This window comes from Hippoglossus hippoglossus, chromosome 1 (assembly GCF_009819705.1).
Source record: "Hippoglossus hippoglossus isolate fHipHip1 chromosome 1, fHipHip1.pri, whole genome shotgun sequence".
Lineage (NCBI taxonomy): Eukaryota > Metazoa > Chordata > Actinopteri > Pleuronectiformes > Pleuronectidae > Hippoglossus > Hippoglossus hippoglossus.
The window spans coordinates 29,946,429-29,972,760 of record NC_047151.1 but is presented as its reverse complement, the minus strand read 5'-3'; the positions used below and the strand labels follow the sequence as shown (position 1 = coordinate 29,972,760).

General features: G+C 47.2%; 1 protein-coding gene and 1 long non-coding RNA gene across 5 annotated transcripts; both read left to right on the top strand.

Annotated features, from left to right (window-relative positions):
- The first annotated feature begins 2,306 nt into the window (after positions 1–2,306).
- LOC117764818 lies at positions 2,307–3,775 on the top strand. The gene is made up of 3 exons (XR_004614452.1): positions 2,307–3,104; positions 3,135–3,365; positions 3,596–3,775. It is a non-coding gene; the product is annotated as an uncharacterized LOC117764818 (long non-coding RNA).
- A 915-nt stretch (positions 3,776–4,690) lies between these two features.
- On the top strand, positions 4,691–25,763 carry LOC117763498 (echinoderm microtubule-associated protein-like 6). 4 transcript variants are annotated; one of them, XM_034588680.1, is made up of 43 exons: positions 4,691–5,300; positions 5,551–5,710; positions 6,080–6,178; positions 6,445–6,513; positions 6,611–6,796; positions 7,386–7,521; positions 8,404–8,605; positions 8,694–8,831; positions 9,161–9,417; positions 9,556–9,762; positions 10,295–10,462; positions 10,639–10,745; positions 10,825–10,925; positions 11,020–11,206; positions 11,275–11,380; positions 11,456–11,549; positions 13,346–13,446; positions 13,631–13,833; positions 13,998–14,109; positions 14,189–14,316; positions 14,455–14,596; positions 15,855–16,007; positions 16,078–16,209; positions 16,570–16,658; positions 16,744–16,911; positions 16,988–17,189; positions 17,303–17,429; positions 17,560–17,638; positions 17,706–17,835; positions 17,911–18,009; positions 18,579–18,599; positions 18,694–18,708; positions 20,956–21,129; positions 21,365–21,573; positions 21,669–21,826; positions 22,478–22,592; positions 22,863–23,051; positions 23,131–23,303; positions 23,396–23,558; positions 23,865–23,968; positions 24,604–24,757; positions 24,836–24,936; positions 25,020–25,763. In XM_034588680.1, the coding sequence occupies exons 1-43, from the start codon at positions 5,104–5,106 to the stop codon at positions 25,042–25,044; spliced, it is 5,880 nt and encodes a 1,959-aa protein (XP_034444571.1). In that variant the 5' UTR covers positions 4,691–5,103; the 3' UTR covers positions 25,045–25,763. The 4 variants fall into 4 exon arrangements, with proteins under 4 accessions (XP_034444571.1, XP_034444563.1, XP_034444578.1 ...); XM_034588672.1 differs by having other exon boundaries at positions 9,553–9,762; XM_034588687.1 differs by lacking the exon at positions 18,694–18,708 and having other exon boundaries at positions 5,104–5,300; positions 9,553–9,762.
- Positions 25,764–26,332: the final 569 nt, after the last annotated feature.

The window sequence follows — 26,332 nt, the reverse complement described above, 5'->3', positions numbered from 1 at the left end:
CAGGGGCCCGACACACACCTGTAGGGCCCGACACACACCTGTAGGGCCCGACACACACCTGCAGGGGCCCGACACACACCTGTAGGGCCCGACACACACCTGCAGGGGCCCGACACACACCTGTAGGGCCCGACACACACCTGCAGGGGCCCGACACACACCTGTAGGGCCCGACACACACCTGTAGGGCCCGACACACACCTGCAGGGGCCCGACACACACCTGTAGGGGCCGACACGCTCCTATAGGGCCCGACACACACCTGTAGGGCCCGACACACACCTGTAGGGCCCGACACACACCTGCAGGGGCCCGACACACACCTGCAGGGCCCGACACGCACCTACAGGGGCCCGACACACACCTGTAGGGCCCGACACACACCTGCAGGGGCCCGACACACACCCGTAGGGGCCGACACGCTCCTATAGGGCCCGACACACACCTGTAGGGCCCGACACACACCTGTATGGCCCGACACACACCTATAGGGGCCCGACACACACCTGCAGGGGCCCGACACACACCTGCAGGGCCCGACACGCACCTACAGGGGCCCGACACACACCTGCAGGGCCCGACACGCACCTACAGGGGCCCGACACACACCTGTAGGGCCCGACACACACCTATAGGGGCCGACACACACCTGTAGGGCCCGACACACACCTATAGGGGCCGACACACACCTATAGGGGCCGACACACACCTATAGGGGCCGACACACACCTATAGGGCCCGACACACACCTGTAGGTACCCGACACACACCTGCAGGGCCCGACACGCACCTACAGGGGCCCGACACACACCTATAGGGCCCGACACACACCTGTAGGGCCCGACACACACCTGTAGGGGCCGACACGCACCTACAGGGGCCCGACACACACCTATAGGGCCCGACACACACCTGTAGGGGCCGACACGCACCTACAGGGGCCCGACACACACCTATAGGGCCCGACACACACCTGCAGGGGCCCGACACACACCTGCAGGGGCCCGACACACACCTATAGGGCCCGACACACTCCTACAGGGGCCCGACACACTCCTGTAGGGGCCCGACACACACCTATAGGGGCCCGACACACTCCTGCAGGGGCCCGACACACTCCTGTAGGGCCCGACACACACCTGTAGGGCCCGACACACACCTGCAGGGGCCCGACACACACCTGTAGGGCCCGACACACACCTGCAGGGGCCCGACACACACCTACAGGGGCCCGACACGCTCCTGCAGGGGCCCGACACACACCTGTAGGGCCCGACACACACCTGCAGGGGCCCGACACGCTCCTGCAGGGGCCCGACACACACCTGTAGGGCCCGACACACACCTGTAGGGCCCGACACACACCTGTAGGGCCCGACACACTCCTGCAGGGGCCCTACACACACCTATAGGGCCCGACACACACCTGTAGGGCCCGACACACACCTGTAGGGCCCGACACACTCCTACAGGGGCCCTACACACTCCTGCAGGGGCCCGACACGCACCTTGTCAGGTAGCATTATGTTTGCTAACAGGAACAGGTCATATGAACTAATGCTAAGTGAAGTCATCAGTTACCGGTTTAAGGTAAATTTATGTGTTGAAGATTTAACGAGCTAAAAGCTACTTTAGCTATTAGTAAAGTGTTAAATTAGCATGAATATTTGTCATAGTTAATAAATAATTTAACATTTGAAAATGATGTATTTATAATATTTAAAATCTGATGCATTTGCTGTTAAACGATGTATTTTAATAGTTTTTTGTGTGTCAACATTACAGAAAGTGTTTACACTCCTGCTCCTTCGTACACAACAAGGACAACAATGCTGTTTGTAAAACAAACCAACAAACATGTTTATTTCCTGTTTGACCTGAACGTGACTACACACCCCATCATGCACTGCGGCTCCTGATTCGTGAATCCACTGCGCTAGAACCAATAGGGCGGGAAGCTGCCGGAGATTAGCGCCAAACAGACCGGAAACTAAGAGTTTGACCTTCAAAATAGTTGGATTTAATATCTTGTCACACAACGATAAATCAGAATAAAGAATGAATCAATAAAAACCACAGATGATCTGTGTGATGTTTTTAAATTATTAATGAGTTTTCTGCATTTTTCACATTAATCACAGAAACTTTTTCTTGACTTAATTCAAATTATATTGAGGAAGAATTAAGACGGAAAATAATTATAATTATTCATTCTATTAACATCACAAATGTATTAAACACGCACAGGCAGAAATAGTTTTTTAATTTATTCTTATTTGTGTTTTTTATCAGTGAACCTCAGGAAACTACAGTAGTTTTAGTTGTAATACAGTGGGCCTTTGTTGCCCCCTTGTGGTTTAATTACTTTATGTTTTTACTGTAATCTCTTGTATTAGTTGTACTTTCTCGGACCAAATATTATTGATGCTCAGTATATTATTTTCATATTCCGCACAGGATCAGTGTTCTATTTTGAAAGTGACAACAGGATGTGTTGTTAATTCTTTCCGTCTTGACCTTGCCGCTGATCCCTGAGATTTCCGTTAATATTCCGTCTTTCCTTCACCGTTTCCCGTGTCCTCCGGTTGTCTGCGGCACCGGGAGCAGCTCCGGGTGCGTGCCGGGCCGTGGCGCCTCTCCTCCGGCTCAGAGCCGCAGCAGCAGTCGGTGTGTGATGGAGCGGATGCGGGTTTTCTCCGGTGATAAAGCGGCGGTGTAATCTCCGGATCCAGCATCGAACAGACGGCGCCGGGATTTTCTGTCATTTCCTCCAGAAGCTTCAGTTTGAATGAGGTTTTCAGTTTGAGCTGCGGACCCTCGGTTCATGTCCGGGTTCTGCTCAGGAACCAACATGTGCTCCGAACATTATTCTGAGCATTTTATTCTGAAATCTTACCTTCGCGTCTTGTGACCTTCAAACAGAATTCTGGGAATGTTCCGGTTTGGATCAGAAAACATTCTAACAGAACGTCCTCTGCAAAACGGTTCCTGGAGGTTCCTGTTGGTTCCTGAAGGTTCCTGGTGTTTCCTGAAGGTTCATATTGGTTCTTGAAGGGTCCTATTAGTCCCTCTTGGTTCCTGAGTGTTCCTCTTGGTTACTGGTGGTTCCTGAAGGTTCCCGAAAGTCCCTGAAGGTTCCTGTGGGTTCTTGAAGGCTCCTATTGTTTCCTCAAGGTTCCTGTTGGTTTTTAAGGGTTCCTGTTGTTGCCTGAAGGTTCATCCTGTTTCCTGAAGGGTCCTATTGGTTCCTGTTGGTTCCTGAAGGGTCCTATTGGATCTTGAAGGGTTCTATTGGTACCTGAAGGTTCCTGTTGGTTCTTGAAGGGTCCTATTGGTTCCTGAAGGTTCCTGTTGGTTCTTGAAGGGTCCTATTGGGTCCTGTTGGTTCCTGAAGGGTCCTATTGGATCTTGAAGGGTCCTATTGGTTCCTGTTGGTTCTTGAAGGGTCCTATTGGGTCCTGTTGGTTCCTGAAGGGTCCTATTGGATCTTGAAGGGTTCTATTGGTACCCGAAGGTTCCTGTTGGTTCTTGAAGGGTCCTATTGGTTCCTGTTGGTTCCTGAAGGGTCCTATTGGTAGCTGTTGGTTCCTGAAAGGTTGTTTTGGTTCCGGTTGGTTCCTGTTAGAACTGTTCTGGTCACATGTAAAGAACCTTTCAAGAACCATGTAATGATACAATAATAAAGTCACATTCTAGCTTTTTTAATCTAAAACAATGAACACAAATATTTTAAATATTGAATCTGTACAAATTTGAATAATGACGTGTTTAGACTTTTAATGTCATTTAAAGTCAAATATCACAGATGTCAAAATTACAAAAAAGATATTTTACAAGATTATGAAAAATGGTATTGAGCCCTGAATAGTTTTCCTATAATGTGTAAGAATATTGTCTCATCGTCATTTCAAAAATGAAACACCTTTAAAAAAAAATACATAAATATATTTTCCTCATGAAACTGCACAAATTATATATTATTTGTTGAAAAGAGGTAAATTTCAACATTACTGTGGTCAAACCTTTTCTTTCAAATCAAAACCGTACAATTTCCTGACAGTTCCACAAAAAGTCAGTTATTTCAGTTTTTAAATCAAAAAGTTTTGGATACATTAATATATATTTACATTGTAAACAAACAGTAACAAATTATTCAGATAAAATAAACGTGTTTGTTTGGTGGATTTTTAAAAAACTACTGGATTTTAATTTAGTCGTCTGATAATAAACCTTTTATTAAATGTTATCAAATGATATTATATAACGTTCTTAAAGTAACAGTATATTAATGAAATTAACAATCAGATGAGCTGCTTAATTCAGATGAAGTTTTGAAAATTAATTTATTTAATTAAAATGTGTGTATATAAAGTGATTTAAAGAAAATATATTGTTTTTGTATCTGTAAACTCAGATTTCCTCCAGTGTCATATTTGTGTACGAACTCGAAACAAGATTTTAAAGTGATCGATTGATCAATGTTTGATATTTTACCTCAAACCTTTTCTTTAGGTTACGATGATTTAGGATTTAACGATATCTTGTTTCCTACGAAAAAAATCTCTAACAAAATATAGATGTTAGTATGTTTAGATTTTTTTTAACCTTTCATACATTTACAACAGAATTACATTTATTTTTGTATTTTTATTTCTCCTCAGATTAAACTTGTTTTATTCGAGCTCTAGTGATTTAATTGTTCGTTGGACAAAGTTAAAGTACAACACAAGATAAACACGCTCACTTTATCTCCAATGGAAAGTTTTTACAGTGAAAGACAAAAAGTTCAAAGTTTCATCTTTAATTCCATGTTTCCTCAAATTCTCAGTGTCGTCAGTTTGAAGCACAAATTTGTGTTTTTAGCACAAGCTGCAGTTTGGAATCATGGGAAGTGTAGTTGGATGTTAAAGAGACGGCAGTGACGGACCACAGCTCCCAGCAGCCTTAGGAGCAGCAGCAGAGTTGGATGAAAGAGGATTGGAACGTTTTGGTGGCAGATGCGACATCAGTCTTTGATCTTCTCAGAACAGATCAAACGGAGAAGACGCTAGTTTTTAATTTCTTTCCCGGATGTTTACATCACGTTCCCGGTTCTGACGGAACATGTCGGATAAGACTGCTCCTCGGTGTCAGCTGAGGCTGGAGTGGATCTACGGATACAGAGGTCATCAGTGCCGGAACAACCTGTTCTACACCGCAGGAAAAGAAGTGGTGTACTTCGTGGCCGGGGTTGGTGTTGTCTACAACACCCGAGAACACACCCAGAAGTTCTACCTGGGACACAACGATGACATCATCAGGTGAGGAGGTGTACCTGCAGTCGCACTGTCATTGATCAGCGGAGAAATCCAGATAAAAAAGACACGCGATATATTTTGTGTTTGTTTTGATTTAATGAACAACAACAACAAGCAGTTAACTTCTTAAATGATACATATGTCCCCCATTAACACCCTGACTATCTGAAGTTTACTTTCTGTTTGTTTGTAATGAACTCTGCAGGGGGCGCTGTCTGAAGTTTTCTTTCTGTCCCACCCCCCCCTCCCCCAGTCTATCGATCCATCCAGATAAGGTCCAGGTGGCGACGGGTCAGGTGGGTAAGGACCCGTACATCTGTATCTGGGACACGTACGCCATGCAGACCGTCTCCATCCTGAGGGACGTCCACACACACGGAGTCGCCTGTCTCGCCTTCAACTCTGACGGACAGGTGACACCCCGCCCCCTCGTGATGATGTATCACTGGTCACATGACTGAGTAACTTCTATAGAATCCCTGTTGGTTGGTTCCACCTCGTTAAACGTGAACGTTCGTTTCTACTGTTTCACCTTCAGCTGATTTATGAACCAAACATAAATTCTGAGAATAATTGTTGATTCATTATTGATGAAAATTTGTTAAATACACATAAACTGTAAATGTTGAGAAATACTGAGGCTCCAGGAAGCTACCCTGAGGAACTCCTCCATATTAACTGTAAATATATGATTATATATACTGTATCATACATCGGTTCACCAACGCTAGTGTCCTCCCACTATGTGTTTTGAATGTCAGTTTTTTCTTGGTTTGTCGTAGCGGCTGGCGTCGGTCGGTCTGGACGCCAAGAACACAGTGTGTGTTTGGGATTGGAGGAGAGGAAGAGTTGTCGCCACGGCGACCGGACACTCGGACAGAGTACGACTCTTCATTATTCACATTTAAAGAGACAGATCAACTCATCCTGTGGTTCAAAGAGGAACTGAAAATCATTATTTTATTATATTAGCTTCATTATTAATTTTTTATTGATCAGAAATGTGTTTTTATTTTGAGGATTTTTAATGACAAAACTATAAAAACTATAATATCGACATGTAAGAATTTAAACATAAGTACAGTAATTCACAACAAGGTCTCAGGTTCAGTGATGATCAGGTTCACTGATGATGATGCTCCTGCAGATCTTTGACGTGACGTGGGATCCGTTCCAGTCCAGTCGACTCGTCAGCTGTGGAGTCAAACACATCAAGGTGAAACAGGAGCATCGTATTAATCCAGTTTAACGTGTTTTCATTCAAAGTCCTATTTATCACATGTATAATATACAAACTGTGTGTGTGTCTGTAGTTCTGGATTCTCTGTGGAAATGCTCTGACTCCAAAACGAGGGATCTTTGGGAAGACGGGCGACCTGCAGACCATCCTGTGTGTCTGTGCAGCTAAAGACGAGCTGACGTACTCTGGAGCTCTGAACGGAGATGTTTACGTGTGGAGAGGAGTCACTCTGATCAGAACTGTACAGGCTGCACACGGGGTAATAAATCACACTAATCCATACCTGGTTCTCTTTCACACCTTGTTTGGTTCAGACCTAAATATCAGAGCGGTCCAGACCAATGCACCAAGTCCGACCAGAAGAGGAGTTCTGGGTCTGGATCAAACTGAACCTGGTTCTGTTGGTTTGCAGTGAAAACACTTTGTTGGATAGTTTGGACCAATCACAGGAAGTAGAGACAGAATTAAACAGAAGAAGAAGAGGAAGCAGCTGCAGTCTTCACCTCCGACGATAAAACGTTTGAACAACAAGGACGTTCATTTGGTGCATTTAAAATAGTGTGGTGTACTGTGAAGTACTGTAGTACTGTGGAGTACTGTGGAGTACTGTGAAGTACTGTGGAGTACTGTAGAGTACTGTGAAGTACTGTGAAGTACTGTAGTACTGTGGAGTACTGTGCCTGAAGGTGCTGATGCTGCGAGTGATACTATCATGATGTTACTATGGCAACCAGATGAAGCTTCATTCATGTTCTCCATTCAAACAGAAAGACTACCCCCCCCCCCAGGAAGAGGCAGCGAGGCTGATGGGAAATCCTTATTTTGACTGTTTTGTATTTGTCGTGCAGGCAGGGATCTTCAGCATGCACGCCTGTGAGGAAGGATTTGCCACCGGAGGACGGGACGGCTGCATCAGACTGTGGGACGTCGACTTCAAACCCATCACCAAGATCGACCTGAGAGAGGCGGAGCAGGGATACAAAGGTCTGGACTCCGTCATGTATGTCAGAATAAAACATGATCGCTATCAGATCCACCAGCTGCTGCATCAGGAGTCAGGTCCCTGGTCCCTGGACCTCAGATTTGGTTTTGCTCTGTCAGACTGAGACACAGGAGCTGATCTCCGTCACGGCAACAACATTCACAGAATCACTTTCTCTTCATCATTTGCCTTCAAAGCACATTTTTCGTTTTGTTGCCAAAATACTTTAAATGGAGCTGAATTCATTTTATTTTGAAAAGTTGTGAACTTGGGTCAGAAGATTGTGTCAGTTGTTTAACAGATAGTCGACATGTGATGTATGAAAAAATAACATCAGTTCAGTAAATCATTCAAACTTATATATAAACCACACACGTGAACAGTGATGAAGAAAATTCAGTTTAATAAAATGTTCAGTGCAGATAAACCAGGGAGGATGAACACAAAGTTTTCTAACTTCACTCTTCTCTCCGCAGACAATAAACAGCTCTGAACACAAACTATTATAAGTGACAGAATATTGTAGAAGAGTTTGAGGATGACTCACTAACGACGAGGACTAATCCTGAAGTATCAGCACAAGAGAACACAACATTACAAACACACGTTTACAACAGGGACTGAACTGTTTGTATGAAAACAACATGTGACTGCATGTTGGGCGTTACAGGGAAAGATCTCCGATGTTCTGTCAAAGTCTTTACTTGGTTCTGATTCTGAGGTTTTCATGGTTTAAGGTTTTAAACACGTGGACCATGACTCTACTGTGTCAGGAGATGAAAATGAAACCTGTTTGTTTTCAGTCAAACCTCGAACAACATGAGCGAAATACTGCTGCTGCCGTGAAGTGTTGGTCTGGTTTGAGTGTACGTTTTCTGTTTTAGGTCTGTCGATCCGCAGTGTTTGCTGGAAGGCTGACCGGATCCTGGCAGGGACTCAGGACAGCGAGATCTTCGAGGTCATGGTCCGAGACAGGGACAAACCAGTTCTGCTGATGCAAGGTCACAGCGAGGGCGAGCTGTGGGCACTCGACCTGCATCCCAAACAACCGGTCGCTGTCACTGGGAGTGACGACCGCTCTGTCAGGTCAGTCGGACCCACCGACACCACTACCTCAGCTCTGCCGCCAGGCGGCGTATTCTCTGAGTTCATCTCTGTCCTGTCTGTCTCTCAGGCTTTGGAGTCTTCCTGACCACACTCTGCTAGCTCGCTGTAACATGGAGGAATCTGTTCGTAGTGTTTCCTTCAACAACGACGGCTCTCAGCTCGCTCTCGGCATGAAAGACGGATCCTTCACCGTGCTGCGTGTCAGGTGACCTCTCTTACTCGGGCTAGGGTTTGGTTAGCTAGAGGCAGTTAGCTACAGTAGCTTACCCTGGAGACCAAGGGCTCTGTTCCCCTTCTCTGAAAAGTAAACTGACTCAGCAGTTATGTAGATGACACCCAAATTTAGCTTGTGTGAGGCTAAGGGCTCCAAGGACTGAGCCTTGTGGAACTCCACACATCGTATTGGTCCATGTTGGTGGAGAGTTGCCGTTGTTTTGAAACTGAGTACATTTCGGGTTAAAAGACAAAGATTTAAACCTTATTGAGAAAAACTAGACTTAACATGAATGTGAGATAACAAACGTTTTTCTTCAGGGACATGACAGAGGTCGTACACATCAAAGACAGGAAGGAGGTGATCCATGAGCTCAAGTTTTCTCCAGATGGTTCCTTCCTGGCGGTGGGATCAAACGATGGGCTGGTGGATATCTACGCCGTTGGCCAGCGCTATAAGAAGGTGGGTGAGTGTTGTCGTTCCACCTCCTTCATCACCCACTTGGACTGGTCGGTCGACAGTCGCTTCCTGCAGACCAATGACGGTGCTGGAGAACGGCTCTTCTACAGGATGCCAGGTACCGCACTGAAACTCAGTTTCTTTTATTTTTATTGTACTTATACTTGCCTGCCTTGACTTTTAACCATTACACTTACTTACCTCCTAAAGACCAGTGACCTCCTGACCTTTTAACCTTGTCCCTTGTCCTCAGCAGGTAAGCTGGTTCCTAAAGAGGAGGCGAAGGGGATCCACTGGATGACGTGGACGGGCGTTGTTGGGGCTGAAGTGAATGGTATATGGCCCAAATACTCCACCATCTCTAATGTGAACTCTGTGGATGCCAACTACAGCAGTGCTGTGTTGGTGACTGGAGACGACCTCGGCCTCGTCAAACTCTTCAGGTTCCCCTGCCTGAAGAAAGGTCAGTGTGGTAAAGTGACTAATGAAACTGCAGCAACATTTCAAGGCACCTGTTTAGTAACTCAGTTACCTGAGGTTTCACTGGAGGAACCACAGGAATGAATTTAGTTATTGGGCCCAAAATGTTGTTTCTCTTTTTAAATCTGTAAATCTTTGATGGAGCAGGAACTTAAGGGGAACCCCTGATTCTTTGATTTAGTAATTTACAAATGTCGAAAGTTGAACCATTAGATTTTGTCTAACTTGTGTCCGTCCTGGGAGACGGATCCTCACATGTGTCTCTGAGGTTTCTACCTTCTTTACCTGTTAAAGGTTTTAGTAGAGTTACTCTTGTTGAGGTTAAGAACAGAGGACGTCTCACCTTGTTAAAGCCTCGGAGACAAACTGTGATTTGTGAATATGGGCTATACAAATACAATTTGATTGATTGATTGATTTTATGAGGGAGAGCCAAGGATTCAAAATGCTGCTGGACTCCAGTATGTCCTTCATGTGTCAGTTCCAAGATGATTCTTATCTCCTTCTTCTAACAGGAGCGAAATTCAAGAAGTACATTGGTCACTCTGCACATGTGACCAATGTTCGCTGGTCCAATGACCTGCAGTGGGTGGTCAGCACTGGTGGCGCTGATCACGCAGTCTTCCAGTGGAGATTCCTGCCTGAAGGCGTCATGAATGGTGTTTTGGAGCCGCTTCTACAAGGTAAGACCAAGATTTACCGCCTCCACTTTATTTGTCCCATATAACGACCTTGTTCTGGAACAAGTTTCATTTGTTATCCTCAAACTAAACCTGATTCATCTGCTCTGTTATCTCTAAATAACCATGTAACGCTAACATGCCATGAACGAAGTGTTTTCTCTGGGCGGTGTCTTCAGAGGGTTACGCTGACTCCAACAGTGGTGAGTCGGACTCGGACCTATCGGACGTCCCAGAGCTGGACTCGGACATCGAACAGGAAGCTCAGACGAGCTACGAACGCCAGGTCACCAGGAGATAAACACCATCACATGCTGTAAATAATCCCTGAAAAACCTGTCTGACTCACCTGTCTCCCTCTGCAGGTGTATAAGGAAGACCTGCCTCAGCTGAGGAAGAAGCTGATTGGCTCTCTGAAGCGGCAGAAATCTCCGGAGGAGGGGCTTCGTCTGCAGTTTGTTCATGGGTAAAATCAAAAGGATCAAACAGACGGACTTTATCATAACAAACAGGTTTTCTCAGACTTTTATTGTGGCGGTCCTGTTCTCTATTTTCTGAAGGTATCGGGGGTTCGACTGTCGGAACAACCTGTTCTACAGTCAGACGGGCGAGGTGGTGTACCATGTGGCCGCAGTCGCCATCGTTTACAACCGGTTGCAGCACAGTCAGAGGTTTTACCTCGGCCATGACGACGACATCCTCGGCCTCACCGTCCACCCACTCAAAGACTACGTGGCCTCCGCACAGGTACAGACTGCAGCAGGTTAATGTCAGACTGGCTGAGACTGTCTCTGATTGGCTGTCTGTGTGCTCAGGTGGGCAGAGACCCAGCCGTCCACGTTTGGGACGTCCAGACCCTGAAGTGTTTATCACTGCTGAAGGGACACCACAGCAGAGGAGTGTGTGCCCTGGAGTTCACAGGTACGTCATCACGGTCGTCACACCTGAATCACAACTTCTCCTCATCACCTCATCATGATTCTGTGTCTGTTGCAGCCGATGGGAAGAGTTTGGTTTCAGTCGGAATCGATGATTGTCACTCCATCGTTATTTGGGACTGGAAGAAAGGAGAGAGGCTGGCCAAGGCCAGGTACACACGCCTGAACACAACACGCCTGAACACAACACGCCTGAACACAACACGCCTGAACGCCACACGCCTGAACGCCACACGCCGGAACACAACACGCCTGAACGCAACACGCCTGAACGCAACACGCCTGAACACAACACGCCTGAACACAACACGCCTGAACGCACCACGCCTGAACGCAACACGCCTGAACGCAACACGCCTGAACGCAACACGCCTGAACACAACACGCCTGAACGCAACACGCCTGAACGCAACACGCCTGAACGCAACACGCCTGAACGCAACACGCCTGAACACAACACTCCTGAACACACCACACCTGAACACAACACGCCTGAACACACCACACCTGAACGCAACACGCCTGAACACAACACGCCTGAACGCAACACGCCTGAACGCAACACGCCTGAACGCAACACGCCTGAACGCAACACGCCTGAACGCAACACGCCTGAACACAACACTCCTGAACACACCACACCTGAACACAACACGCCTGAACACACCACACCTGAACACAACACGCCTGAACGCAACACGCCTGAACGCAACACGCCTGAACGCAACACGCCTGAACGCAACACGCCTGAACGCAAAACGCCTGAACGCAACACGCCTGAACGCAAAACGCCTGAACGCAACACGCCTGAACGCAACACGCCTGAACGCAAAACGCCTTATACAAACAAGCCTGAACACACCACACCTGAACACAACACGCCTGAACGCAAAACGCCTTATACAAACAAGCCTGAACACACCACACCTGAACACAACACGCCTGAACACAACACGCCTGAACGCACCACGCCTGAACGCAACACGCCTGAACGCAACACGCCTGAACGCAACACGCCTGAACACAACACGCCTGAACGCAACACGCCTGAACGCAACACGCCTGAACGCAACACGCCTGAACGCAACACGCCTGAACACAACACTCCTGAACACACCACACCTGAACACAACACGCCTGAACACACCACACCTGAACGCAACACGCCTGAACACAACACGCCTGAACGCAACACGCCTGAACGCAACACGCCTGAACGCAACACGCCTGAACGCAACACGCCTGAACGCAACACGCCTGAACACAACACTCCTGAACACACCACACCTGAACACAACACGCCTGAACACACCACACCTGAACACAACACGCCTGAACGCAACACGCCTGAACGCAACACGCCTGAACGCAAAACGCCTGAACGCAACACGCCTGAACGCAAAACGCCTGAACGCAACACGCCTGAACGCAACACGCCTGAACGCAAAACGCCTTATACAAACAAGCCTGAACACACCACACCTGAACACAACACGCCTGAACGCAAAACGCCTTATACAAACAAGCCTGAACACACCACACCTGAACACAACACGCCTGAACACAACACGCCTGAACGCAACACGCCTGAACGCAACACGCCTGAACGCAACACGCCTGAACGCAACACGCCTGAACACAACACGCCTGAACGCAACACGCCTGAACGCAACACGCCTGAACGCAACACGCCTGAACGCAACACGCCTGAACGCAACACGCCTGAACGCAACACGCCTGAACGCAACACGCCTGAACACAACACGCCTGAACACAACACGCCTGAACGCAACACGCCTGAACGCAACACGCCTGAACGCAACACGCCTGAACACAACACACCTGAACGCAACACGCCTGAACGCAACACGCCTGAACACAACACGCCTGAACACAACACGCCTGAACACAACACGCCTGAACGCACCTGACGCTTTGTGTTGTTCAGGGGCCACAAGGAGAAGATCTTCGTGGTGAAGAGTAACCCCTTCAGGATGGACAAGCTGGTGACTGTGGGGATGAAACACATCAAGTTCTGGCAACATTCAGGTAAATTCATGCTTCGTCCATTTTCCTCATTTCATTCCTCCAACTCAAGACGAGAGGAAGGAAACGTGTTGTCAGAGAAACAAACCATCACACCTGAGTCACAGGTATCCAACATTATAGTAGAGCTGTTTCCCCTGAAGGTAACAGAAACATAATGAAAAGTGTGTCCGTCCTCGTCCTGCAGGGGGCGGTCTGACATTTAAACGAGGGATATTTGGGAACCTGGGGAAACAAGAGACCATGATGTCTGCGTGTTATGGTCGATCCGAGGACCTGGTTTTCTCCGGAGCCACGAACGGAGACGTTTACATCTGGAGAGACACAACTCTGATCAAGACCATCAAAGCCCACGACGGCCCGGTGTTCGCCATGTGCTCCCTCGACAAGGTTCCATCCATCCCTTTTTAGTTTCTTTTAATGACATTGTTTCATTTATTGACTCTGAACTTTCATATGTTCAGTCTAAAAATAAATGGTCAATAAATAATAGAATATCTGAAGATCTGTGTTTTCTTTTCTTCGTTGCTTCCTGTGCTGCGTTCACTGTCCAGGGTTTTGTGACGGGGGGGAAGGACGGAATCGTGGAGCTGTGGGACGACATGTTTGAGAGATGTTTGAAGACGTACGCCATCAAGAGAGCCGCTCTGTCTCCGTCTTCTAAAGGTGCCGCTCACCTGCTGTCACACAGCGTTTAGGTTCCTGTCATCTCCTCTGTGTTTTCATTGTTGTGGTTCTGGTCCAGGTTTGCTGCTGGAGGACAACCCGTCCATCAGAGCCATCACCCTGGGACACGGTCACATCCTGCTGGGAACCAAAAATGGAGAAATCCTGGAGATCGACAAGAGCGGACCCATGACCCTGCTGGTTCAGGTGAGAATGACGGATTTGAGGTACAAATATTCATCTGTGAAAATCTGGATCAAACTTATCCAGATTGTGTGTGTGTGTGTGTGTGTGTGTGTGTGTGTGTGTGTGTGTGTGTGTGTGTGTGTGTGTGTGTGTATTCAGGGGCACATGGAGGGCGAGGTTTGGGGTTTGGCGGCTCACCCTCTACTTCCTGTCTGCGCCACCGTCAGTGACGACAAAACTCTGAGGATCTGGGAGCTGTCAGCCAATCACCGCATGGTCGCTGTCCGCAAACTGAAGAAAGGTGAGAGACGAGGAACAAGTTACTGCTTATACACCTGTGTGTTACCTGTGTGTTACCTGTGTGTTACCTGTGTGTTACCTGTGTGTAACCTGTGTGTTACCTGTGTGTTACCGGTTTGTTACCTGTGTGTTACCTGTGTGTACCTGTGTGTTACCTGTGTGTACCTGTGTGTTACCTGTGTGTTACCTGTGTGTAACCTGTGAGTAACCTGTGTGTTACCGGTGTGTTACCTGTGTGTTACCTGTGTGTTACCCGAGTGTTACCTGTGTGTTACCCGTGTGTTACCTGAGTGTTACCCGTGTGTTACCCGTGTGTTACCTGAGTGTTACCCGTGTTACCCGTATGTTACCCGTGTGTTACCTGAGTGTTACCCGTGTGTTACCTGTGTGTTACCTGTGTTACCCGTGTGTTACCTGTGTGTTACCCGAGTGTTACCTGTGTGTTACCTGTGTGTTACCTGTGTGTTACCCGTGTGTTACCCGTGTGTTACCTGAGTGTTACCCGTGTGTTACCCGTGTGTTACCCGTGTGTTACCCGTGTGTTACCCGTGTGTTACCTGTGTGTTACCTGTGTGTTACCTGTGTGTTACCCGAGTGTTACCTGTGTTACCCGTGTGTTACCTGAGTGTTACCCGTGTGTTACCCGTGTGTTACCCGTGTGTTACCTGAGTGTTACCCGTGTGTTACCCGTGTGTTACCCGTGTGTTACCCGTGTGTTACCTGTGTGTTACCTGTGTGTTACCTGTGTGTTACCTGAGTGTTACCCGTGTGTTACCTGTGTGTTACCTGTGTTACCCGTGTGTTACCTGTGTGTTACCCGAGTGTTACCTGTGTGTTACCTGTGTGTTACCTGTGTGTTACCCGTGTGTTACCCGTGTGTTACCTGAGTGTTACCCGTGTGTTACCCGTGTGTTACCCGTGTGTTACCCGTGTGTTACCTGAGTGTTACCCGTGTGTTACCCGTGTGTTACCCGTGTGTTACCCGTGTGTTACCTGTGTGTTACCTGTGTGTTACCTGTGTGTTACCCGTGTGTTACCCGTGTGTTACCTGTGTGTTACCTGTGTGTTACCTGTGTGTTACCTGTGTGTTACCCGTGTGTTACCCGTGTGTTACCTGAGTGTTACCCGTGTGTTACCCGTGTGTTACCCGTGTGTTACCTGAGTGTTACCCGTGTGTTACCCGTGTGTTACCTGTGTGTTACCTGAGTGTTACCTGTGTGTTACCTGTGTGTTACCTGTGTTACCTGTGTTTACCTCAGGGGGGCGGTGCTGTGCCTTCTCTCCTGACGGGAAAGCTCTGGCCGTCGGTCTGAACGACGGCAGCTTCCTGGTGGTGAACGCCGACACTCTGGAGGACATGGTGACTTTCCACCACCGCAGAGAGCTTATCTCCGACATCCGTTTCTCCCAAGGTACTTGAACCCACTGCACAGGTGTGACCGGTGGTTGTGCGGCGGTGGGTCACAGCTTTGTGTGTTTCAGATGCAGGGAAGTACCTGGCAGTGGCGTCCCATGATTCCTTTGTGGACATTTACAACGTCCTGACCAGTAAGAGAGTTGGCATCTGTAAAGGATCCGGCAGCTACATCACTCACATCGACTGGGACTCCAGAGGTGAACTCACACACCTCACAACACACCTGTACTGATGCTAAGCTAACACACTGAGCTCCCCCTGACAGCGCAAACTGTTGAGTCTTTAATCACACTCGTACGTTTTCAATCAACATCTCACACTGACGATTAAAGTCCGAGGGATTCTGAGAGGGTAACATGCTAACATTAGCATACAAGTGTTCCTTTGGTGTCATTTCTAACACCTGGGATGTTAGCATCATTCTAAATATTAGCATAATGACATTAGTGTGATAAGAAGCTAAAATCCACACATAACATTACAGACTAAATGCACACGCTAACTACACGTCAGGAAAGCGTTGACTGTGCCTCGCTAACAGCATTAATGTTTTTAAGGTAAACTACTGCAGGTGAACACCGGAGCTAAAGAGCAGCTGTTCTTCGAGGCTCCACGAGGACGTAAACAGAACATCAGTGTGGCTGAGGTTGGTTTTATTTTCTTTATGTTCAGGTGTTCTTCATCACGTTGTTTCTGTTTGTACGAACACTCGCGTGTTTCTGTGTTTCCAGTTTGAGAAGCTGGATTGGGCGAGCTGGACGTCAGTCCTGGGTCCGACTTGTGAGGGAATATGGCCGACGCTCAGCTTCGTTAATGCTGCCTCCCTCACCAAAGATCGCAAGCTGCTCGCCACCGGAGACGACTTCGGGTTCCTCAAACTGTTCAGCTTCCCGTCCAGGGTGAGACTCTGACTCTGTCCTTTATCAGATCACGTTTTTTCTCACTCTGACTTTTTATGAAACAATACAACCTCAGGGCCAGTTTGCGAAGTTTAAGAAGTACGTGGGTCACAGCACCAACGTCACGAATGTCCGATGGTCCAATGACGACTCCGTGCTGCTGTCAGTGGGCGGGGCCGACACAGCACTGATGATCTGGAGCAGAGAGCCACCGGGACACAAAGAGAGTAAAGCTGTGGACAGCGAGGAGTCGGACGACGACACTGAGGAGGACGGAGGTAAAACAAACCTGAGAGCAACACACAGAGAAGGTTGTAGTTCTGGGTCTAGTTCTAGCTTCAGACCTTCAGCTCCTTCATTGTTAGATGTTGTGGACATGTTGTGTTTTCAGGTTACGACAGCGATGTGGCGCGGGAGAAGGTGGTGGACTACGTCACAAAGATCTACTCTCCCAACATCAGGAACATGTCAGGAACCAAACCTCACCTGCAGCACAAAGAGCTTCCTGTGGAGGAGAGGTACCGAGTCAAATGATGAATACACAACACGATACTCCACCACATTCCTTCTGGGTTTGATCCTGGACACACAATCATTTACAACTTTAATCTGAATAGTTTCTGAACTTTGCCACTTTGTCCCGTTCAGGCCTCCAGTGAGTCGAGCGGCACCGCTGCCGGACAAACTGCTGAAGAACAACGTGACCAAGAAGAAGAAGGTGGTGGAGGTCAGTACCAGGTCTCGCTCAGTCCTCTGACTCCGGGCGTCGATTCAAACAGCCGTTTGCTTTTCAGGAGCTGGTATTGGAGCACGTCTTCGGGTACAGAGGCTTCGACTGTCGCAACAACCTGCATTACCTCAACGACGGTGCTGACATCATCTTTCACACGGCCGCCGCTGTGGTGATCCAGAACCTGTCCGCCGGTCGGTGAAACTCTCAGACTGGGCTTCTTACGATAAATGTTGCTGTTGTTACACTTTTGCTTCCTGTCCTGACAGGAACTCAGAGTTTCTACCTGGAACACACCGACGACATCCTCTGTCTCACTGTCAATCAACATCCCAAATACCAAAACATCATCGCCACGGGACAGATCGGTGAGTCACATGACAGGAAGTCAACTCAGCTGCAACTGACAGAACTTCCTACTAATGTCTCTTATTATCCACGAACATGGACACGTCTCATCCTGCAGCCCCCCCCTGGAGAAACACGCAGTGCTAACGTCAGTCTGCTGGGTCGACATGTCGCAATACAGTGCGACACGAAACAACATGTTCTGACACAATACGTTACAATACGACAAGTTATGAAGCGAACCATGATATTGTCGGGTACAATATGATATGATACAACACAAGATACATCACGATATGTGACGACACAACATGATGTGATATGATACAACATCGCACAACCCGATACGAAACGATACGATAGAACACGACATAATACGAAAAAATACACATGAGTTTACGATACAACACAATATGACACGTCATTGTCCTTTGAGGGACGACAATCAGAATCTAAACTTCTGTTCAGATGCGTGGCTGGAACGTTGATCATCATGTTGTTGTCCTGCATGAATCAGCTGCTTTTTGCCCATCGCACTTCTTTTCTTTTCCACTGCTTCGTCATTGTCACCGCTTCACGCCATCACCAGGTGACATCACCGACCTGCCAGGTAAGACTCACTCATCACTGATCCATTCACGCACATGATTGTGTTCACGCTAACTGGTGTTTAACCTGTTGGTGTCGTTGCTCTCGGTGTTTAGAGGCTGAAGTGTCCGGTGAGTATCAGCAGAACCCCCCCCCCCCCCCCCCCCCTTCAGAGACCACGTCTGCACTGATGTGGATTCAGATGAAAACGCTGCGTCAACGTGTTTCTCCACTAAAACTGGTCAATGTCACCAACTTCTACAACCACAGCGACCAACATGAGTGTGAAGGAATAATAATAATTGTTATTATTATCATCAGAATACATTTCTTCCATAATTTGGTCCCACGACATCACAAACAAGTTCCACACTTCGGACACATGACACCAGCTGAGCTGTTGCCATAACAACTAATTTGTCTAAGCTAAAGACAAACATGAAACTTTGAATCAAGTGGAAGATGATATTGTTTTTGGCAAACTAATTGAATTATATATTTTTTGAATCATTAGCGTTTTCGTGTTTCTCCACATCAGTGCGAGCGTGGCAGGACGACGCCTTGTTCACAGCCTCGCATCAGCATGTTGAACTCGAGTGTCTTTTGTCTGTGGTGTTTGTGAAAGTGATTCTTGTTTTCTATACGATAAACGTCAGGGCGTGAACGTCAGGGCGTGAACGTCAGGCCGTGAACGTCAGGGCGTGAACGTCAGGCCGTGAACGTCAGGCCGTGAACGTCAGGGCGTGAACGTCAGGGCGTGAACGTCAGGGCGTGAACGTCAGGCCGTGAACGTCAGGCCGTGAACGTCAGGGCGTGAACGTCAGGCCGTGAACGTCAGGGCGTGAACGTCAGGGCGTGAACGTCAGGCCGTGAACGTCAGGGCGTGAACGTCAGGCCGTGAACGTCAGGCCGTGAACGTCAGGGCGTGAACGTCAGGGCGTGAACGTCAGGCCGTGAACGTCAGGCCGTGAACGTCAGGCCGTGAACGTCAGGCGTGAACGTCAGGGCGTGAACGTCAGGCGTGAACGTCAGGCGTGAACGTCAGGGCGTGAACGTCAGGGCGTGAACGTCAGGGCGTGAACGTCAGGGCGTGAACGTCAGGCCGTGAACGTCAGGGCGTGAACGTCAGGGTGTGAACGTCAGGGTGTGAACGTCAGGGCGTGAACGTCAGGGTGTGAACGTCAGGGCGTGAACGTCAGGCCGTGAACGTCAGGTGTGAACGTCAGGGTGTGAACATCAGGGCGTGAACGTCAGGCCGTGAACGTCAGGCCGTGAACGTCAGGGCGTGAACATCAGGGCGTGAACGTCAGGTGTGAACGTCATCTGCTCAACAGAATCCTGTTATAGTCAAGATCACATGGAAACATCTGGTTCAGAGCAGAACATCTGAAAAACTCACTGTTTCAAACCTTCGACAGATATTCCTGATGATGATGTTTTATTAATAGAACACGTTTAAGTTAAATCACAGTTAACTCAACATAATTGAGAAGACTCCAAACCAGTTTTTAATCTGGGCCTCCTACTGGAGAGATTCACAGAGATCCCAGTTCCTTTAGTTCTTCAAAAACAAATAGAATCATTTTTTAAAAAGCTTAAAGTAATGTGATGGTTTCAGGTGGTTTACACGACTCATCTCAGAATCCGACTCGTTTGAACTTGTGTAGACTTTAAGAAGAAGGAAGTCCTGTGTGATCATGACCAGATGTGTAGATACTGTGGTTGTAAATGTGTGAATACAGAGAAGCAGTTCAGATTTTCCTGATTCGCAGTGACTCAGCAGTTTTGCTGTGTTGAATCAGCGTGTAGCACCGGTCCCCTCCTGCTCCTGAACAACATGAAAGTCCTTAACGTCTTGTTCCATTGAAACTCCATACCATTGTTCCTTTGGTTCCACTTCACCTTTAGTTCAGCAGCTCCTTCCTGCTCACTTCCTAGTTCTTCTCCTTGATTCTGAATCTTTCTATTTTCGGCTGTTCCTCTGTTCTCGTTTGTTCACAAACCTTGAAACAGCTGTTTGTTACTTTCCTTAAATCCTTGGTTCCAAAGATGCAAAGATGCTAAGATGCTAAGGCCCTGGGCTGTTCAACACCTCAGTTCTTTGGCTCCTTTCACATTAGGTCCTAGGCACCACAGTTATTGGTATTAACTCGTACTTGATGCTTTGCCATCTTTGGTATAAACTGTGGAACCTCAAGTGGGACAATAAAGAACCTTGAAGATGCTGTGGTCCTTGTCCTCTCAACACCTTAGTTCCTTGGTCCAGTGGTTCCTTGCTTTCCCTGCCAGTGTAGACCCTCAGGCCCGGGGCTACATGCTGCCTCGGTTCTTCGTTTCATCGGGTGTTTGGTTTCTACGGTTCTCATTTCTGCTCACAGGCCTGTCGCCATCCATCCATGTGTGGGACGCCATGACAAAGCAGACGCTGTCCATCCTCCGCTGTTCCCATGCGAAAGGTGTCGGCTATGTCAACTTCAGCGCTACAGGAAAGCTGCTGCTGTCCGTGGGAGTGGAACCTGAACACACCATCACCGTGTGGAGGTGGCAGGAAGGTACCACACATTTTTTTATGTAATTTTCAAAATACATAAATTATTTTACTTTCAAACAACCGGACACATGATTGTTCTTATAGTAGAAGTATGAAAGGAAACAGGAAGTGGTTTATTTCATTTAACAAACTTAAAGGAACTTTATTCTGGATCCACAGTTCTTCTTAGAACCAGGTCTGGTTAAACACATTACAATGAATGTTCCACCCCGGCTGACCTCTGACCTCTCTGCCAGGCACCAGGGTGACCAGTAAAGGTGGCCACGCTGAGCGCATCTTCGTCGTGGAGTTCAGACCCGACTCCGACACCCAGTTTGTGTCAGTAGGAATTAAACACATCAAGTTCTGGACTCTGGTTGGAGGTTCACTTGTTTACAAGAAAGGTGTGATCGGCTCAGTGGAGGACGGCCGCATGCAGACCATGCTGTCTGTGGCGTTTGGTGCAGTAAGAGACACTTTTTTACATTTTTAACTTAAATCAAGATGTATAAATCTCAAGTTTGTCAGAATTAGATGCAAGTCAGTATTTTTCTAATCCAGAACAACCTGACCTTCACTGGTGCCATAAATGGAGACGTATTTGTGTGGAGGGAGCACTTCCTTGTTCGGGTGGTGGCAAAGGCGCACAGCGGTCCGGTCTTCACCATGTACACCACCCTGAGGGACGGACTCATCGTCACGGGCGGGAAGGAACGACCGTGAGTTCTCCGAAATCAAGGCATCATCTGAGCAGCTGGTGATCCCGTCATGACTGGAGGCAGGAAGTGGACCGACACCACAACAGGAAGCAAAAGAAAGATGATGTTACCAGAGTTGACTTTGTCTTCTAGTTCTAAATAAAAAAGAGTTAAGACTCACAGATTCTGTCTCCACGGGGACGGAACCTGTGACCCTGTGGTCAATATCAGTATTGAGTTGTGCAGTAACCAGAACCGGTCACATCCTGTAGAACAGCGAGGTGTCGATCAGCAGCTGATGATGAGGTGCTGCCAGGTGCGCTGCGTTTATCTGGAACAGGAAACCAGAATCATTCTTCCTCCTTCAGAGGACAAACAATCTCAACACTGAGGAATGATGCGTCCACACAGACCTCCGACAGTCCTCCTGGGATCCACATGAGCGCTGTGACAGGAAATCAGTCAATCACATCTTATTTTCACTATTGTCTCATTAATCTGAACAAGGTGCGACGTCCTCTGATGTTTAAGGAAAAACTACAAAAAAAACCTTTTAATAGGAGAAACTTCAGAAGTGTAACATCAATAAAATAACAATTTTTACAACATGAATGAAGAGGTGAATCAATAATTCAAGCTAAACAGCATGATTTTTGTTGGTGTGTTCCTCAGGACTAAAGAAGGGGGCGCTGTGAAGCTGTGGGACCAGGAGATGAAACGCTGCCGAGCATTTCAACTGGAGACGGGTCAGCCGGTGGAGAACGTCCGGTCGGTCTGCAGAGGGAAGGTGTGAGAAGGATAGAATGGATTCAGCAGTATTAACTGAAAACTGTGTGATCAGTGTCTCATGCACTTGGATCCAAAAGGAGAAGAACATTCAGCTCAGTGAACCTGTCCTGAGAATATTGTGAATTTAAATAAAAGTAATTTAAAATGTTCGCAGTAACAACCCATTTTAATCAAGTGGTTCCAGATGTTAGAGACACTTCAGAGACGTTGTGGGTAGAAGGATCTTGACTGACGTCTCTGACTCGTCTCTTCATTCTCGGTGAATCAGGGGAAGATCCTGGTGGGAACTAAAGATGGAGAGATCATAGAGGTTGGAGAGAAGAATGCAGCCTCCAACACAATGATCAACGGCCACACTCAGGGGGGAATCTGGGGTTTGGCAACTCACCCTTTCAAAGACGTCTTTATCTCCGCCAGTGACGACGGGACCATCAGGATATGGGACCTGGCTGATAAGGTGAAGATTGAGCTGAGAATCCGATCTTCTTCTTCCCCTGGTGTCAGTTTTCATCTTTCCACTTCTCCTTCTCTCTCAGAAACTTCTCAACAAGGTGAGTTTGGGTCATCCTGCCAAGTGCACGTCCTACAGCCCCAACGGAGAGATGGTTTCTATCGGCATGGAGAACGGCGAGTTCATCGTCCTGCTCGTCAACTCCCTCACTGTCTGGGGCAAGAAGAGAGACCGCAGCGTCGCCATAGAGGACATAAGGTAAAAGGTCAGGACGTTGGTCAGGACATCAGTGTTACACACTTGTGTTTTGTTCCTCAATCAATTCAACCTGTTTTTCCCCCGTGGTTCAGGTTCAGTCCAGATAACCGGTTCCTGGCAGTGGGTTCAGTTGAAAGTGCTGTGGATTTTTACGACCTTTCTCTTGGACCGTCCCTCAACCGGATCGGTTACTGTAAGGACGTCCCCGGCTTTGTGATCCAGATCGACTTCTCTGCGGACAGCAAACACATCCAGGTTAAAGATTGAAAACCTCCGCTCACTCGTAGCTGATGTTGACTTTTCGTGTGTCTCAGTTTGTGAGTTCAGACTCTTTCTCTCTGCAACCAGAGCTGCTCAAATGTGATTGGAACACAAACCAGAAGCTTTTACACATTCTTTTTATTCACAGGAAGAATCTGTTAATGGGTTTATTATTAGTTTTGTGGCAGATGCAGTTTGAACTGCTCTTAATGTTCTTGTTCTGGTGACCTTTGACCTTTTTTCCTCGTGGCTCAGTGTAATGTTGATGTAGCAGCTGAAGGTTTTCCTGTTCTGCTCCAGGTGTCCACCAGCACCTACACCAGGCAGGTGCATGAAGTTCCCTCAGGGAAGATGGTAACGGAGCAGTCCATCATAGAGAGGATCACCTGGGCAACCTGGACCAGGTGAGGCTGGTCCACAGATGATGATGTGGGGACTCGCTGCAGAGCTCAGGGAGGTTCTGTGGTTCTCCGACATTAGAACAGTGTTGGCTTTAAACAATGAACTTCAGAGCCTCACAAACTTTAGAATCAATGGACTAAATGTAGAACTTCTGAAATTAACTTTGGAGCTCAAGTGTAGAACTAAGGGAACGTCTGTAGATCTTGAAGAACATAGTGTGAGGATTAGGGAACAAACTGTAGGACGCACAGAACTGGAGATGTTTTCAGACATCAACTCTGTAGTTAGTGTTTGTGAAGCAGCAGCAGGTTGTCGGGTCCGACTCGTTCACAACAACAGGAACATGTGGGGAACATCCAGGCGAGGGGCGGAGCCTGTAGAGCAGCAGGAGGCGGGACATGATGTGTATATATATATATGTATATATACATATATATATATTCTGCTGTGGAAAGATCAGTGTTTTTGTGTTTGTTTCTTTCACGTTTTAGAAACCTCATCATTTTCAGACATTTTACTAGAGGGCTGCAGGAACATGTGAGACTTGAGTTCACGTCTGGAACATCTGTCTTGCTCCTCAGTAGAAACAGCGAGGCAGTGGAGTCTCTCAGATATTGATCAGTGTTTTTCTTTCCAGCGTCCTGGGGGACGAGGTTCTCGGGGTCTGGCCTCGTAACGCTGAAAAGGCGGATGTGAACTGTGCTTGTGTTTCCCACGCCGGCGTCAACCTGGTGACAGGAGATGACTTTGGTCTCATCAAGCTCTTTGACTTCCCCTGCTCCGAAAAATTTGTAAGTGAACTTTGCAGCCGAAAGACTTGGATGAGTTGGATGTTTGTGTGACCTCATCAGCTGCTGATGTTTTTACAGGGGAAACACAAGCGTTACTTCGGTCACTCTGCTCATGTGACTAACATTCGCTTCTCCTGTGACGATAAATACGTCATCAGTGCCGGCGGCAGCGACTGCAGGTGAGATCTGAATTAAATATGAAAGAGCAGAGACTAACTGAGTGGTTTCAAACCTTCATTCTTCTGTTTCCTCCTGTTTCCAGTTTATTTGTGTGGAAATGTCAGTGAGTCTCGACGTCGTCTTCTCTTGTGAGACTGGATTCACCTGAGCCTTCGCCTGATCACAGCAGACAGGAAGTGTGAGCTGACCCGGGTGCAGACGACTTCTACTGTCACGTCTTGTAAATCCAGATGTTTTAATGTGAAACTGATCTCAAACGTTTGTGGTTCGAAAGGTGAAGGAGAAACGTTTTTCCGTTTGACCTCGGTAGGGAGGTGGTAGCTGTTTGATGTAGCCGTGTTTCTGTTTGTCAGGATGTGCCTTCTTCACAAAGTCTGACCAAACATTTGATACAACTTTATTTATAACGTTGGTGCTATGATCAGAGGTCATTAGGGCTTTTACAGGTACGGAAGATAAACAGTGTCGTTGTCTCGTTTGTTTTTGTAACTCGTTCTGTCTGATGCGGATGAAGAAGAAGAAGATGATGATGATGATGATGCAGAGTATTACAGTGAAGTAGAATAAATTACATCAAGATGGATCTTTGTTTGATCCCAGTTATAAAACCGAAGAAACAGAAAAACTTTTTTTTTAAATGAAAGAATTCTACCTCAAAACAGATGAAGTGAAACTGAATCATATTTAAGGTAGAAAATATTTATTAGAATTAAATTGTGAGCAGAACATGAGTGTGGACGACCTTCTCATCTTTGTCTCTCCACAGGGTGGCGCTATGTTTTTTTCTCTGTATTTATCTGCTGTAGAAATAAATAAAAAAATGAAAATGACTTTGTAACGTCTTGTTTTAAAGGAAAATATCATCAAAAAGTTTTGAATGTTTTATCCTGAAGTTGTTCATCAACACAAACGTGTTTCTATAAACGTGTGTGTTTTGTGTAGATTAGGAAACAAAATTTAATACCGAGGATCATTCAAGTTCACTTTGACCGTCACTAAAGACGACGATATTTCTCCTGAAAATGTTAAGTGGTTTTTATTTCTTCACGTGATTTAAGTGATCCGGTCTGTGTCGTGAAGAAATGTCGCCAGATGAGTCCGTTTGTTGTACTACACAACTTCACCACTAGATGCAACTGAACCCTCAGCACCGAACATTACCGGTGGAGTTCCACAGGGTTCAGTGTCGGGTCCCATGTTATTTCACAGAGGCTTAAGTCGAGAAGCTAATCCTGGTGGAGTTGAACTACAAACACTTTGAAACATGGTGACTTGTCTCTGTGCGTAGCATCCGGTCCTATCCTAACAGTTCATGTTGGTGTTTTCAGAAGTTGGTGAGTAAAGGACTGAAGTTTGTTTCTGAGTCAGCAGCTGCTAATGCTAATGTTAGCTAGT